This window comes from Camelus dromedarius, chromosome 29 (genome assembly GCF_036321535.1).
Source record: "Camelus dromedarius isolate mCamDro1 chromosome 29, mCamDro1.pat, whole genome shotgun sequence".
Classification (NCBI taxonomy): domain Eukaryota; kingdom Metazoa; phylum Chordata; class Mammalia; order Artiodactyla; family Camelidae; genus Camelus; species Camelus dromedarius.
In genome coordinates, this window is record NC_087464.1 from 17,737,029 (window position 1) to 17,753,527 (window position 16,499).

Consider the following 16,499-nt stretch of genomic DNA (forward strand, 5'->3'; position numbering starts at 1 on the left):
CAAATGTCCATGAAAACTTCTGAGATCCTACTGAACTATGTTTGAATTCACTTGTAGTACAGCCATTCATGGTCAATATTTGGGGGGGAGGGTATAGCTCAGTGGTAGAGGGCCTGCTTAGCATACATGAGGTCCTGGGTTCAATCTCTAGTACCTCTATTTAGAAAAAAAAAAAAAGTGTGTGTGTGTGTAAACTATTCCCCCACAAAACAAAAAAGATTTTTTTTTAAAAAAAGGTAAACTATTGTCAGTGGTGTTTGGCTTGCCTACTTCTCAAGCTCTTTGATAGCTATCCCGTTGGAGGGTTTCACACATACACACACTCATGTCCTTCCCCGACATTAGAATGTGTTTCATCTGGAAATAGTGTCACTGCAGATGTAAGTAGTTAAGATCAGGTCATAATGGAGTAGGGTGGGCCCTTTAAGATGACTGGGATTCTTCCAACAGAAGAGATACAGACAGAACACCCTATGAGAACAGAGTTAAGAGGCTGGCGTGGTGCAGCTACAAGCCAAAAAAGGCCAAGGATCGCTGGGCACCACAGAAACTAGGAAGAGGCAATAAGGGGTTTTACCTAGAGTTTCAGAGGAAGCATGATCCTGCTGACTCCTTTATTTCGGACGTCCAGCCTCCAGAACTGTGAGGGATTAAATATCCGTTGTTTCAAGCCATGCAATTTGTTACTTCGTTATGGCAGCCCTAGGACACTAAGACAACAGTAATTTTAATTCTATCTTCTCAGGCCCGAAAGTGCCACATCCACAGTCTAGCTCAAGACTACGTAGGGGCTCAATCGCAACCATGGTAAGGGAAGTACAGAGCTTCCAACAGTCCTAGCAGTCAGCCGCTTATGAGTTACTACTGTGAGACGTACCGCCAATGCTCAGCAAACGGTAACTATTATTACGGCAAGATATGGGACTACACAGGTAAACGACAGACAGTAAGAAACTAAATACAGAACGGGGCAGGTGGAGCAAAGCAAAAAACAAGGGCAGCTGGCGGTAGGGAGCCTTAATTTCCCAGAGGACATCCGTGGGAGAAGGGGATTGTTGTCTGAGGAAATGGAGTCTCCAAGCCGCCCTCCCAAGACCCGCTGAACGGCTCCGGGGCCTCTGACCGCGGCCGTGGACCCAGAAACGACAACCCCCAGTCCAGGTGTTCCTTCGGCCGACCCCACCGGGCGGTTGGCATCCCTCCACGGAACGGTCGGCCGCCTAACCCTAATCGCGCCTACGAGCGGCGCCTCGTCGCGGCCCAGGACCTCACGCTGTTACGTGGGGGCGGGACTTCCCCTCGACGCCCCGGAAACCAGAAAGAGCTCTTTTCCGCCGGAAGGAGGAAGGAGTTGCGGCCGAGATCGGACACCGGAGGGCTCGCTGTTTTTGTTGCGTAGAGTAAGGCCGATCTCTGGCCACCATGCCGGGCAGGTGACTGCAGCGTCCTTGTAGGCAGGCTGGCTGGAGTGTCGGGCTTCAGTGGATGTGGCGGGGAACCGTAGTAGAGGTGAGGGGTCGGTGTATCTGTCCGGGTCAGCGCCACCAGCGACCTAGGTCTTGTTCCTAGTTCATTGTGCTTAGCTTCCTCGACCTCTTCTGAAAAACGAGGCTGGTATCTCACAGAGCTGTTGTGGGGATAGAGGTGGCAGGGAGAAATCTACACTCAGAATAAAGTTTAAGAAAAAAATTCACTAGGTGAAAGGTATGTAACGTGAAGGTCTATACAGACTAGTACTTGTACTAGTGCTTGTACTGTTTAAAAGCACTGTGCATTATCTTTATCATCTTTCTTATATTATTAGATGGAAATGTCTTGTAGGAAAGTGGGCAAGCCTGAGGTCTAGGAAACAACCTGTAATGTCAAATTGTATGTCAAATTCAGGGCCAAGGGGGTAACTTCCAGAGCATATGAACCGAATTTATATTTCAGAGCATTTCAAATATACATGCTGTAGATCTTTGGGCTCTTTTAAGAATAGTCAATACTATAATATTAAATGTGTCAAAGTCTCTTGAAGTGATGGAGGTGGAGCTTTCTAAACCACATCTTACCTACCCCCTAGATTCTTCTAAGCCCCCTCTCATCCTTCCCAGATTAGAAGTCACCATGGAAAACTATTACTAATGGGATTATGTGTTAGATCCCTCAGGTGCATTGGGACAGAAGGTTGAAAATCACTTGTCTGTTTTTAACTTCCCTTGCTCCTGCAAAAACACACAAATTTGAAAGCTGCTTTCTAATAGAGACTTTTCCTTTAATTTGGAAGATAATTTGATGACTCTTTTTTTTCTTTTCAGGTGTATGAGTTCTTTCAAAGCAGAACGCTGTTGTTTCCATGTTCTGATCTTTCAGAGATTATGAAGGCACAATTCCTGCCTTTGATTTGCTTAGTCAAGTGGAGTAGACACAGGTCAATGGTGGCAGCCACTTAAATATTCTAAAGGAGGTGAGTGTGTGGCACTTCACTCAGCCTGGGAGAGGAGGGAATTAGGGAATGCTTCTAAGAAGTAGCTTTTAGCTATATAGGCATTACTTAGGTGGACAGGAAGGGGAGGTCCATTCCTGGTGCCCAGGAATCTGGCTGGTTTATGAACTATAATTTGTACAAAGGACACTATCAGGTGTCTTTTCCCGAGCTCTATCCTCATTTTTGGATAATGCTTCTCTTGTTTTCCTTGTCTTTCACTCCCCCCCCCATAATTGGATAGGTATTTGGGATATGAAAGGAAGTCAGAAGGGAGAAATCTTTTTGAGTGGCATAATAATAGGATGGCTTTCCCAAAAAGTAATGTATATACTCAGTAAATTCATCTGTAAAAACTCATTTCCTGCTTTGTTAAAATGCACAGCTGGGAAAACTCAATTTTGTTGGTTGGATGCTTTCCCAGTGAGTGGATTAAATTCTTGTCTCAATTCAGTCTATTTGAATAGAAGGACATTTCTTAAGCTGCTTTCAATGAAGAGACCCACATTTAGGCTTAGGAATGAGCACAGGAGAGACAGCAAGATTAGAACCCAAGTTCATACCACAAAAACATTTATATTACCTATGTCTGAGTGACTGCACGTTTTAATCAGCTGCAAGCTGTTCAGTTGAATTTGCATAATTCAAATAAATGATAATTTAATTCCACCAGGATCTGAGTGAGGTGGAAATAGAGTAGAAAAACCGATTCTTTCAAATGTGACAAAATGAAGAAAAAGCCATCAGTTAGTGAGTTGGGCTTAATTTTTTTTCTGGGATTGCAGGATAGCAGAAAACATGCTGTACAGTAGTGAGACATGAACTAGTACCTGTTCAAATGCTTGGGGTATTTTGCAAACTTGGGGCATTGTTGTGCCCCAGCTCATTGTTATGTTCCTTCCAGGAGACATTCTAACTGACAGAAAAGATTCTGCCTGGCTAGAGTCTTCCTTCCAAGTCACAAACTTTTATCTTGCATTTAGATTCATTAACCATTGATTGCAGTGAAGCAAGCATATGTAAGAGTTCAAATCTCTTAAAGCTCGAAGTTATAAAAGTAATAAATGATCATTCCCTTAATATCTTGGCATGCTAGAGGACAGTGCTTTAAAAGCTGGACTTGGTCATGTTCCTCTGGAGACTTAAGAAAATAGAGTCCTTGAAGTCAAGCTGACTCTGCTTTTAGCCTCCTAAATGAAAAGGTAGATAGAACAGGTCTTGTTTGCAAAATAAATTCAAGACCTACTTATCTACCAACAGCAATTACACCCTTTCCATTGTCACAGGAGTAGTAACTTTATGGATGAGTAAGGGTAGAGAAAGACATAGTGAACTCGTGAGAATCTTATTCTACTAATTGATAAAAATGTGACTAGAAATTGGAGAAGCTGGTTAGGAAAGTGGAGGAGAGGTCATTTCCTGTAGTGCAGTCTTCTTAGGGTCCAAGAAGTTTTCTGGTAGCTAAACCTTGGCTAGGGACCAACATATTCTTATTTACAGAATGCCACATCATGGTGAATTGTGCTGGGGATGGCTGCCAGTGTGTGAGCCATGTAAGATTATGATTTTAACAAATTTTGGAGGGTGAGAAGGGCAAACTGATGACCAAGTACATGCTTCAGAAATATTTGATTGGATGTGTCCAAGTGATTGCATATTGTTGTTTGAACCAGCAGGAAGTCAGTTATTAAACAGTTTTCCAAATAAAAGCAAACTAAATTTTATCAGAAACCAGTGTCACTTCATATCCCAAGTTTGTTTTTTGTTTTTTGTTTTGTGGAGTTGAGGGGGGAGGTAATTAGGTCTATTTCTTTATTTACTTTAATAGCGGTACCCAGGACCTCGTGCATGCTAGGCACATACTCTACCGCTGAGCTGTACATTCCCCCCATTATATCCCAAGTTTTTAACCAACTTTCTAATCTCATCTAATAAAGGTGCCTTAAATTCGTACCATTTGGAATCACTAAACCTGTGTTAGTTTACACCAGGATTCTGTGGTTGTTTTACATCTTCTCTTTCCCCTTTTGTTAAGGTGGGGAAGCCAAAGCTTGTGTTAATAGCTTGCTCAGGAATTCTAAAGTGACACAGGTAAAGCTGAGAAAAGAACAGATTTTGATAACTTTTGTTTTAAGTGATCAGTATGAGGGACTATGGCTACAGTGGTCTGATTTTTTTTTTAATCTTTTTCTTTCTATTTTTTTTTTTAACAGATTTATCAACAGGTTGCAGGTGAACATGGCCTTGAGGTAAATCCTGCCCCTTGTTGAAATTTAGTTTCAACAGATTGTTCTTGGTGCTTTAAGGAATTAGACTATTTTACAAAAAAAACAAAAGTTTTGTTTTGGTTCTGTTCTAGACTTATTTTTCCTTGTAGAAGATGAGAAACATGTTTAAACAAAGATTCTTTATGCTGAATAATTGTGATGGTTAAAGTTGGTCATCTGCCTTGTTTAAATTAAGTGGGTTTTAAATGTTGAAGCTCATTCTAGACCATTTTTTCTTGATCAAGTAAAATTTTATTGAAACCTTATAGATACCTAGTTTTTATCCATTTTATCCACATTTATATTACGTGTGAAGTAAAGCCTATTAGATCCCTAAATTCAAATTTGCCTTGTCTGTAATGTGCTACTTTCTCCTTGGTAGTATCTTTTTTCAGTAGCTAAGAACATTTTTTAAGATATATGTGTGTATTTTAGTTGTTTGTGACTGGAACCACCTCTGTGCTTACGTTGGTTGTACCTTATTTTCGGGTAGTAATCGGGGTTGGCTGGACAAGGATGTCTAACGAGCTTTAAGACTGTCAAGTTGAGTCATGAGTTCAAGAATCTGAATTTCCATTTAAACCAACAGGCAGAGTTTTGAGATGGGAGATAAGAGGAGTTCCTGTGTCAGACTTCTGAGTGTATAAAGTGAAAGATTGTTCAGTTAACACGAAACCCTAAGTGATGAGATCAGGGGTGTATCTGTTTGGAGAAGCATCCAAGGGGCATGATACTAAATAGTCTCTGAGAATTGCTTCACAAATGGAGTCATTTACTCTGCATCTTGATTCATAAGCTTGAAGTGCTGTGTGTGCAGAGCTTTAAGTGGCAGCTGGAAACAAACTGGAGAACCAGAAATGCAACTAAGGGGGCTGGGCATCCAGGTCACAAAATGGCATGAGAGCAGTGAGGCAGGAGGCCCCAAAGCCACTGGCTAGAGACCCACCTCTCCTACCAGGGCTTTGCACTTGGTGGACTAATGTTTTCTCGTAAAAGATTGTTGTGCATTTGTTATATGTCATATACTGTTATGCATTCTCATGCTTATCATTAAATCTCCCATCCAATAAGACGATTATTATTTTTCTCTTTGTTTAAAGGGAGACAGAGCACAGGGAGATAAATTCTGGGGTCATAAGGCAAAATAACAATTGATCCCAGGTATTCTGATTTCCAGTCTGGTTCTCTTTACATTACAGGACAGTTCCTAGAATCAGTTGCAACTAATGTTTTCTTTTTTTCCTCAGATCTGTCCCCCCCCGACCAAGCATGCACACAGTGGAAGCACCTTATTATTCTTTGCGTGTGGGCTGCTGGGTGACACCAGGAAGCACGCAGTCATAGGTTGTGTTGCATTTTTCCTAATCTTGCCATCAAGCCACAGATGCCCTCCTGTTCCTTTGTACTCCTCCCCTCCAAGTTTTTCCATCTCCTGGCCATAGGTCTTTTGCTATAGTTTGAAAGAGCCCTGCCACCCCTCACACAGAGAGCAGTGAGAGGCCGAAGAGCAGTGGTGGGATGAGGAAGATGTGCGTTTATTCAACACTTAGTGTGCCCTTGGGGCACATGTTAGCCCTTGGGGACTGAGTGATGAACAAGACAGACACTGTCCTACCTTCGTGGAATTTGTCAAGGTCATTTCAAAATTAGAGGGAGTAAGTACTGTGAAGGAGAGAACGGGTGGGTGGAAAGAGTGTTCAGTGGGCAAAACCTTACTAGAGTGCCATGACTATTGAGAAAACAGGAGAGGCCACATGACTGCCTGGTGGGTGGCCTCTGGCCTCCTCAGGTCTGTTCTTGGCTGACTAGTGAAATGTCACGAGTGTGCTGGGGTGGCTGGAGCCACTAACACTTACACATCTCCTCCCTCCTTCTTCCCCACGTGCCATAGGCCTTGGAGACTCAGATATGTTGCATATACACAAATAGACCAGTACAATCTGATAGCCTGAAAGACCTTTGAGTTTGTTCAGTCTGAGTCTTCATTTTACAGCCGGGCCTGGAACTGACTGACCCAGCATCACATGGGTGGTAGTTCTCAGGATCCAGGTCAGGTGACCTGAGTGCCAGCACCCCAGCCTGCCAGGTCACAACAGGAGCCATAAATGATGCTGCGTGCGTGGGGCTTGAATGCCAGGTTCAGACGGCTGAGGTGTGAGTGGCTGGGTACAGGAGAGACGGGAAGCTGGGCATCAGAACAGTCTAATAGAAGGTGACATGCTTTGGCATTGAAATGCCGTTGTGTATCTTGAGACACCCAGGCTTTTCCAGAGAAAAACAGGGATGCACAAATTGACGAAGCTGACAACTGAAAGTGTACAGATGCTGAGAAATGTCCACGTTGAAAAATGACAGTTTTGAATTTTCATAGTCTAATAGAATGCCAATCTTCCTCGGGGAAACCGTTATTCTTATATCTGGAGTCGTCTTGTTGTGTAGAAATTCATACTTATGCCTGAAGATTAAATGTTGATATTACAAAGCTTCAGAAATTGTGTAGATGGGCCAGTTACAGAACATTTCAATTTTCAAGTACTCTTACAACTATTTTCTTTTATTAAAAGACGATCAAAGTAACAGGCCATTTCTAAAAGTATTTCTTTTCTAGAATGTGTCGTAAGGAACTTATATTTTAAAAGTTTGTTTCTGAACAACCACTTAACCTAAGAAACTTACATACAGCATCATAAACTCATATTGCATCAAAATTTCCCTAGAAATAACATGTTAAAAAATTTTGATTTCAAGGTTCAGATACATAAATCCCCTGTAATAAAGGCATTTGAAACAGGGCATCTCATGATCTTTCATGTAATAAGATGGCCTTTTGGTATAACCTGGCACAAGGACTCTGAGTCATCCCTTTCCTAAATTCACCAGCTGAGCAGGGCACTGCAGGGCCTGTCACCGCTCAGTGTTGGGTAGCACCAGCACCCTCTCGTGCTGGGGAGGTTTTCACTGGGAAGGGAGGTTGCCTCTGTGTGCTTTGAAAAACGCTTGAAACCAAAGCCAGCCATAGGAGTTTCCTAACTGCTACTTACAGGCGTTTGAAGGGCCCTGTTTGCCAGCGTGCTGGTTCACACGGCTGGGATGAACACTGAGAATATGACCCAAATGTGTCAGAGCAAGCCAGCCTGTCTCCACCCTAATCCACTTTATCTTCTCTTAACTGAGCTGCCAGGAGCTAAACAAGTCCTTCCTTCCTGTTTACCCTCCCACCACCAACAGAGTCTAAGACTGAACCAAAAAACACGAGTCCTCCACTGTTCACACACAGACACACCCCGACACTTGGACATCTTTCCAAGGTGGGGCTGCAGACTTCTGCTCTAGCGTTCAGCTCTCCACCCTTCCTTTTTCACTCTATCTCATGTTCCCACCCCTCTTCTGTCTTCTGGCCTCACCCCTCCTACTCCACACAGACGCCTACTCTTCCTTTATGTTCCCCCAGTTTTTCTCTGCCCCTTGTTCTTAACCTTTCTAGGAGAGGAGACTTGGATTTTTAGTTTTAACTTCAGGTAGAATCTCCAGAAAGAGCATTTGGCTCAGTGCATAGTATTTCTTGCATCCCCCAAACTGGGTCTGAGGTTTAGCAGAGTCCATTACAGACTAAATATCTTACAGGGGGAAAGCTGGTCTTCCCACTTATGCTTGGGCCTGACAACATTCAGCTAACCACAAGGGAGGCTCATGGGCACAGAACATTGGATAAAACATTAAGAGGATTCAGCAAGTTGAGGGTCGGAGGCCCCATAGTACACGCGGTGCAGGGAAAGTGGTGTGGTGAAATTTTTTTGCCATTTTTGAGATGAAGGGAGGTTGTAATCCATGGCCTTCTAAGTCTGAAATGTCTGTTGGTCTGGGCCTCGTGGGACTACCCCTGCTTCATGGAACTGCATTAGCGGACAGGGTGCTTAGCAGCAGCTGCAAACCAGAGTTAGCTGTAACCATCTAGCCTCCGCCCACATCTACTAAGAAAGGTGGAACTGGGGCTTCAAATCACACTGTGTCTTTACTAAAACTGAAGTTGAGCATAAAAACCAATCACTTAGTGGTGAAGAATGCTGTCTTTGGAGCCAGACTGCCTGGGTTTGAATCCAAGCTCTGAATCTGTGTGGGGTGGATTACTGAACTGCTGTAAGGCATAGCTTCCTTATTTTTAAAATGGGATGATACAGCTGTGAGAAGTAAATGATATAGCATGTGTAAGAGGGTAGAACAGTGCTTGGCACATAACATGCTCTCCATGAATTTTAGCTATTTTATCAGAGAAAAGTACCCAGAGCTGCTCTTTCTCTTTCCATCTGGACTTTATGGAAAGGGGCTAAAAAGAAGTCCTGAAATACCTTAACATGTTTTACGAAACATAATGTGGGCCTTAGTTATTACTAGTGAAAGCCTCTGGCTCTATTCTTTCCAAAGCACATTTTAATCTTAAATCCTGGGCGTCCAGATTTCACCTTACCTTGCTGATGCAAATGTGTGCCTCATGCACCAGGAGAGGCGGTTTGCTCCCAGGTCCTCCTGTTTAGGAACATCATCAAAGGCCACACCCACCGTGTAGTCCAAACACTCGTCCACCTCCGCCTCCCAGTAATGGCGCCCTCGGACTGGAATCAGGTTTCCCATGACAGCAACACACCTGGTTTCAGAAAGTGGAGGCACGTGTGATTTGGGGTTACCCAAGCTCACTGTGCAGGTGAGTCACGTCAACTGCTGGGGTCAGTCGGGTTGGTCTGGAAGAGTGGAGGCAGGTGTTGGAGCACCTCATTTGTAAAGCAACACAGCCTTAGCTCCCAAAGCTCACCTGACTGATGCTGAAGATGAGAAGAGGATTATTCACTGCTGGTAATAGGTGAGGAGGAGACAAGCCAATAGAAAAGGCTCTTTTTTTTTTTTTATCCCCCAGTGATTGGGCTTTTATAGTAGCAAAAAGACCTGGTTCACTTGTTTAATAAAAAGAAAGGGATCGAAACCCGACAGAATGCAGCACAGTCAAGGGAACCATACGCTTGAGGTTCCCGAACCGGCCAGCACTTGCTTATGCTACAGAACAGCACGGAGGGTCCCCGAGGTGATGCCTCTGTTAGAGGTGACCACAGGTGGAAGAGAAGAATTCAGATTTCGGTGGCTGACCCATGAAGAGCAAAATAGCAAATTCCTCACAAATTATCAGTCACTGGGAATAATTACACTGACGAAGGTCAAAGTTACGTTTTGTTCCACAACAATAAAGAACTCTGCAGAGGAAGGTTTTTGTCGGAAATCAGATCACATCATATCTCAAGTGAACAGTCTACCGCCCACAGGAGCCTCCAATGTTAGCCAGACTTCATGCGGCTCCCCAAATCCCTAAGCGGATCTGTCCAGCTGTCGTTAACACATTATCTCCACTCTCAAAACCCCAAGTTGTGAATGCCCAAGCAAAGCTCTGGGACGGAGACTGCACGTTAACTCCTTACCTGTAAAGTGAGGCTAGCTCTGTTCCAAACTCTATTCCAGACCCACATTTCCATCCACCTGTTGTTTCTAATTCAGAATGTCCCAAACTAAAATGAACACGTTCCCACCTCTCCTACCTGCCATGCTTGTGTTTTGGGTGTGGTGGGGAGGTGTATACGCTACTCTTACTTTCCGTTATTAGACTCACTGTCTACCCAGTAACCCAAGGCAGAAAACTAAGACAGGGATAATGCAGTTATAAGCTCAGCTTCTAGTTTAATTCCAACTCCAACCCTTAATGGCAGCGTGCCCTTGGGCAAATTACTCAACCTATCTGTGCTTCAGTTTTCCTGTGTGTTAACTGGGAGCTCACAGGATGTTGTGATGATTCAGTGAGTTAATCCACGTAAAGCATCCAGCACTTGATAATAAGCACTGTAAACCCACAGTGACTCCACAGTCCCCAACTCATCCATCTCCTGTTTCCCCCTTAACCAGTGGCCGCTAGCCTCACTGGTGGTGTGTTCTAGGTATGGTTGAATCCCTCGGCTCCTCATCCACCTACTGCTGAGTTAGTCGAGGCTTAACAGCCTCCTAGCCTCTCCCCATCCCTCCGCAGCTACACTTCTTTTTGCAGTGTACTCTGGTCATGTCATTCTCCTACTCTAATCCTCCAGTAATTCCCACCATCCTACAGGATAAAGTCCACACTTCTTTTTTGCACTGGACCTTATCCATCGTTCTTGCCTCATCTTCCACTTCTTCCCATTATGGACCCCACACTGCAGACATGCCAAATTGCCCCTAGTTCTCACAGCATCTGATCTTTCTGGCTTCCATTGTTTGTACATCCACAAGGCACTTTTTGCCTTGTTGTCCTGGATAACTCCTCTTTATCCTTCAAGACTTTGTCTCTCCAAGAAACCCTCCTTGGGGCTCTTACAATCCCTTGTCCACACTTACACCTTATCTTCTAGATGTGTGTTTTTACTTATGTGTCTCCCCCACTTGCCAGTCTGAGTCTCGAGTGGTCAGGGACCATATCTTTGTCTCTTTATCCCCAGCACATGGCACAGTGTTTCACAAGGCAACAGATATACTGGTGACAGGATATTAAAATGGGACTGTAATGGGCAGAAGGCCTAAATAAGCAATTCTCCAATGAAGACATACGAATGGCCAACAGGCACATGGAGAAATGCTCAGTATCACTAGTTATCAGAGAAATGCATATCAAAACTACAATGAGGTATCACCTCACCAGTCACAATGGCCATCATTCAAAAGTCTACAAACGATAAATGCTGGAGAGGCTGTGGAGAAAAGGGAACCCTCGTACACTGTTGGTGGGAATGTAGTTTGGTGCAGCCATTATGGAAAACAGTATGGAGATTCCTCAAAAGACTAAAAATCGATGTACTATATGATCCAGCAATCCCACTCCTGGACGTATATCCAGAGGGAAACTTAATTCAAAAAGATACATGCACCCCAATGTTCATAGCAGCACTATTTACAATAGCCAAGACATGGAAACAACCTAAATGTCCATTGACAGATGACTGGATAAAGAAGTTGTGCTATATATATATATATATATATATATATATATATATATATATATAATGGACTACTACTCAACCATAAAAAATAACAATGCCATTTGCAGCAACATGGATGAACCTGGAGATTGTCATTCTAAGTGAAGTAAGCCAGAAAGAGAGAGGAAAAATACCATTTATGATATCACTCATATGTGGAATCTAAAGACAAATGAACTTATTTACAAAACAGAAACAGATTCACAGACAGAAAACAAACTTATGGTTACCAGGGGGGAAAAGAGTGGGAAGGGATAAACTGGGAGTTCGAGATTTTCATATACTAACTAATATATATAAAATAAATAAACAAGTTTATACTGTGTAGTACAGGGAACTGTATTCAATATCTTGTAGTAACTTATGGTGAAAAAGAATATATGTATGTACATGTGTGACTGAAACAGTATGCTGTACACCAGAAACTGACACAACATTGTGAGCTGACTATACTTCAATAGAAGTATAGTCAAATATACTGATTTTTTTTTCAAATATAATATATTATATACTTCAATAGAAATATATATATATATTTTAGAAAAGTTAAAACGGGAGTCTAACTCAGCTTGGCTGGACCCCCACCCCACGGCTTCATGATCTGATGACTGCAGCTCTGGCGGCCTGGGACTCCACCTCAGAGGCCACAACACATGTCTTCTGCCAGCACCAGCCAGCTCCTCCCCCTTCCCCTCCAGCCCCCTTCCTCTCATTCATTTCTGGAATTTATCTTCCCCTTCAAGGCTGCATCTGTCTTAATCCAACTTCACCCGAATACCAGCACATATTAGGTTGGTTCACAGACTGTTCAGATGAGGGGCTGATAAAGTACCTGCTAAACCGGGTGTCGCTGGGGAGCGGCTCCTTGGTGGGGGCTTTCCTGGCGCTTCGTACAACTGTAAGCCCATCTTCAGAAACGGTCAGCCAGGGATGGCAGGTGTGCTCGTTCAGGGGAAAGTAGCTGCCTGTGAGGGGAGGAAACACATGGAGACCCCCAACCAATCACTCCACAGCTCTCTCAACACTGCGCTCCACGCGGGCCGAGGGTGCACCACACGTGGCCGGCTTAGCTTCCTGTGAGATACACGTGAGCCTGGACCTGGCGTGGCAACAACCTCCACGTTAATAATGATGGCAGTTAACACGTGTTGGGGGTTATTATGTGTCTAGTGCTGAGCTACGCAGCTTAAGGGTCTTATCTCATTTGATTCTGACAAGTACCCAGGTGTTAGTATTTCCATTTTGTAGAGGTGAAAACTGAGGCACAGGGTGATTAGGAAATCAGCTGGCAGATGCTTGAACTCAAAACTGAACCCAAGCCCCTCTGATTCCAGAGGCGGTGCTTTTAACTGGGAGGCTAAGTACCTGCACGTGGACAGGGATTTCTAACCCACTAGCCAGGGGAAATAGGAACTGAGGGAATTCTTAATGATCAATATGACGAAGGTTAGCAAAATTCAACATTCAACTTTCAATTAGGGCAGCTGGGGGAGAAGGAAGGCGATTGTAACCACCTCCAAATCATGGTTGAAACACAAAGCACATCGAAAAATGGTACAGGATAGATTTCATAAGAAATTGGTTTGTTAAAATCCTTTGTTTAGGAACATAGTTACTCATTCCCCATTATCGTCTCTTAACCAAAGCACTTCTTAAGTTCCCATTCCATCACTTTCAGTGCTTCAAACTCTGGTTCAAGCCTCGCCATCAAGCTGTTCACATTTATTTTCACAATTCGATGCCACTGGAAATTTCGGCTGTCTGAGCAGATGGGTGAGGGGGAGGCCGGTTCCCACCTTGCTGCTGACAGGTGTGGCCCTTACTGCCTGCTCCCGAGTCCCAGATAAGGATTGTTTCTGAATGTGTGTGTGTGTGTGTGTGTGTGTGTGTGTGTGTGTATATATACATATACATTTGAATGTATATATAAAGTCTTTTGCTGATTGATTTTCATTTCAGTTTTTCATAAATATACTCAACAAATTATTTGAACAGACTAATTCAGACATGACAATAGCCAAGAGCTCGCTGTCCTTTTTGCTCTGCTCTTTTCTTGAAACAGCCAGAATTTGATATTTCAAAACACCAAGTCGGTACAGGAAATCAGAAATGCCAGTCAACCAGAGGAAGGTCCCAGCACAACATAAAAGAAAAACCTGAGGCCTAATTCCAGCACCTCCCACCTCTCAGGCAGCCACTTAACGTGTTTTTCCCATCTGTGTGGAAGGAACGTAAGTGGGGACTAACCACACTCCTCCTCCTGGCATGAGGAAATGAGGGCAAAATGACACGCTGTCCCTCAGTGAAAGATCCCAGGCAAGGGAATGTTGTCCCCTGGGCCCAGGCTCCCTGCTTCTGCTTCCTGCCTGCACGTCACCCAGCCAGCCAGCCTGAGCTGGACTGAGGTGTGCTCTGTGAGGTGTGGGAAGAGCTGCTTGGCTTCAGTGCATCTTAGGAAAGCTCAGAAGCCAGAGTCACGGCACAGCAGGTGTCTGGAATGCTTCTAGTGACATCTGTGCTGACTCAAGATTTGGAAGTGAGATGTGACAATTCTATGACGTGATGATGGCAAGTGAGAAGGGGAAGGGGCTGGACGTGGAGGTACGGGCACCACCAGGGCCAGACAGGGCCCACAAGGAGGCTGGGCAGCCAGGTCTAGGCTGGGCAGCCAGGTCTAGGCTGGGCCTGTGGGCAGGAAGATGTCTGGGCTGATAGCAGGGAGATAAGCCACGGCCAATGGCTCCTGCGAATTTCATTAAGACTCCACCCCAGGGTTGGTGTTCGGTCTGTGTGAAACATGCGGTGTCTGGGCCACCCAGGTCCAGTGTGACAAGCCTCTAGTCCACCTGATGGGCGTGGAGAAAAACCTTGAGTTCTAACACTTGCTCAGCCACCACCTGCTATATGACTTGGGCCTTCAGCCTCCCTGTCTGCAAAATGGGACTACCAGGCTGTGATCACCCCTGAGTCCCTTCCTGGCCTGATTTGCATGTGTTCATATTAATGAACATTTATCGGTTTCCCAATGAAGTCATAGCAGCACTGAGCTTGCCACAAGGTGGCCCCTTTGAGTCCCAGACAGTACTGGCTGGGGCACAGACCTGTGGTGTGGACCGTCGCGGGCTCGCTCCTGGCACTGGGGCCCCCAACGTTGAGGGCTCGCACGGAGATCACGTAGCTCTGCCGGGGCTGCAGCTGCACCAGGCACTCGCAGGTCGGGATGCCCACCACAGACCTGCAAGGAAGCACACCCCAGTCACCGTGGGGCCAGGGTGGCTAAGACCAAGCGCCAGGCTTTCCTTTCAAAGCTGGGACTTTTTCCCTCACCTGTACACCCCTGTCCTCTGCAGCACAGACAGGAGTGTCGACCCCCTCAGTGTTCCTTCCCACTTGGGCCTGCTTTTCTTATTACCTTGAATCCTTCTGTCTGTGGCCATCTCCCCTCCAAGCTCCCCACCCTGTGTCCCAGGCACTTAGCACCATGCTCAGTCTACGTCTAATGCTGCAATGGTGGGGTGTACGTGCAGTTGAATCCAGTGTGTCTCAGTCTGTCTGGTAGGACCATAACCTCTCTGAGGGCAGGAGGGCCAAGTATCACTTACCCATAGCAGGCTCTCAGCCCGAGTTTACGAACAAACGGTCTGACTAGAGTTGAGAGGCTGACAGAAGCCCATGGCTGCTAACCCTTTTGAGGAACTTGCCTACTGAGAATGATCTAACTTATTTAAATTGTACAATGCAGCATTATAAGCCCTTGACTCCTGCTGTCTGTACTCCTGCAGCTGCCAGCCCCATTTCAGTCCAGTGGGAAAGAGAAGCCTTCAGGGTGATGCCCATTTACAGATACAACACCCACCCCTGATGAGGCCAGGGTGTCCAGGTCACTCTGACTTGGCATTTCTCAAGCCATCACTGGCAGAAATGTAAGATGGTAACTATGACAAATTGACAATATCCTATAGAAGGTATATCAGAGGGAGAGGTGACTTTTGAGCTGAGCTCTGAAGAATGACAAGGAGATAATTGGATAAAAAGGGAATAGTAGATTCTCCTACATAGCGGAAGCATGTGCAAAGGCCCTGTGGCCTGAAGAAGCATGGAAAGCAGGAGGAACTAAAATATGACCAATGTGATCGGAGCCAGAGAGGGAGGGAGAGCTGGTGCGGATGAGCTGGAGAAGCAGAAAGGGGCCAGAGCCTGTGAAGGAAATTTGCCTTTTCCTCAGAGCACTGGGACACCATGAGTAGATTTGTACCAGGAGAGTAAGCACCAGCCCAGATCACCTAGGTCACTGACCAGCCTTCTTATGACCCCCATCATTATGGGCTGGTCCCAGGTATCAGGTGCTCCTATCAGCACAAATTGCAAAGGAAATCCTAACCATTCAGGTGGCCAGACCATTGGACCGTTTGCCCTGCTTCTGAGTATGTCCAGAAGTAAATAAGCAAGGTCAGCCCTGATGTGGTTGTAGATGCATGGATTCTACCTGAAATGGATGGGTGAGTGGGATAGATGACCGCTCCCAAGCCTGGCATTTAGCACAGAAGAATCTGCCTTTCTAACAGATGACACCAAACTCTCCTCCTCCATTTCACCAGAGCTCAGTGGGTGCACAGCAGGGCAGACCCTGGGCTCGGCGGCTGGTGCTGGGCTGCCTAGCTCATTCCCCTTCCACAAGCTTCTGGACTGCCCACTTGTAAACCAGAAGTACATCCATGTTTC

At 45.1% G+C, this 16,499-nt stretch overlaps 1 protein-coding gene, 1 long non-coding RNA gene and 1 other non-coding gene across 7 annotated transcripts in view; 2 read left to right on the forward strand and 1 right to left on the reverse strand.

Moving 5' to 3' along the window:
* The first annotated feature begins 1,341 nt into the window (after positions 1 to 1,341).
* On the forward strand, positions 1,342 to 7,311 carry LOC105094722 (uncharacterized). Of its 3 annotated transcripts, none has more exons than XR_010378294.1 (4): positions 1,342 to 1,509; positions 2,301 to 2,449; positions 4,681 to 4,716; positions 5,835 to 7,311. It is a non-coding gene; the product is annotated as an uncharacterized LOC105094722 (long non-coding RNA). The 3 variants fall into 3 exon arrangements; XR_837694.3 differs by having other exon boundaries at positions 5,982 to 7,311; XR_010378293.1 differs by lacking the exon at positions 5,835 to 7,311 and having other exon boundaries at positions 4,681 to 5,078.
* LOC116149448 (small Cajal body-specific RNA 15) lies at positions 3,602 to 3,729 on the forward strand. The gene has a single exon (XR_004133059.1). It is a non-coding gene; the product is annotated as a small Cajal body-specific RNA 15 (non-coding RNA).
* Positions 6,254 to 16,499, reverse strand: part of FSD2 (fibronectin type III and SPRY domain containing 2) — a 36,377-nt gene continuing 26,131 nt past the window's right edge. For all 3 annotated transcript variants that reach the window (XM_031440650.2, XM_010986809.3, XM_064480635.1), the window contains 4 exons: positions 14,879 to 15,012; positions 12,610 to 12,742; positions 9,200 to 9,376; positions 6,254 to 7,189 (listed from right to left, as the gene is read on the reverse strand). In XM_031440650.2, the coding sequence (XP_031296510.2) occupies positions 6,937 to 7,189; positions 9,200 to 9,376; positions 12,610 to 12,742; positions 14,879 to 15,012 (697 nt within the window). In that variant the 3' untranslated portion in view covers positions 6,254 to 6,936. The remainder of the gene's footprint in view (positions 7,190 to 9,199; positions 9,377 to 12,609; positions 12,743 to 14,878; positions 15,013 to 16,499) is intronic.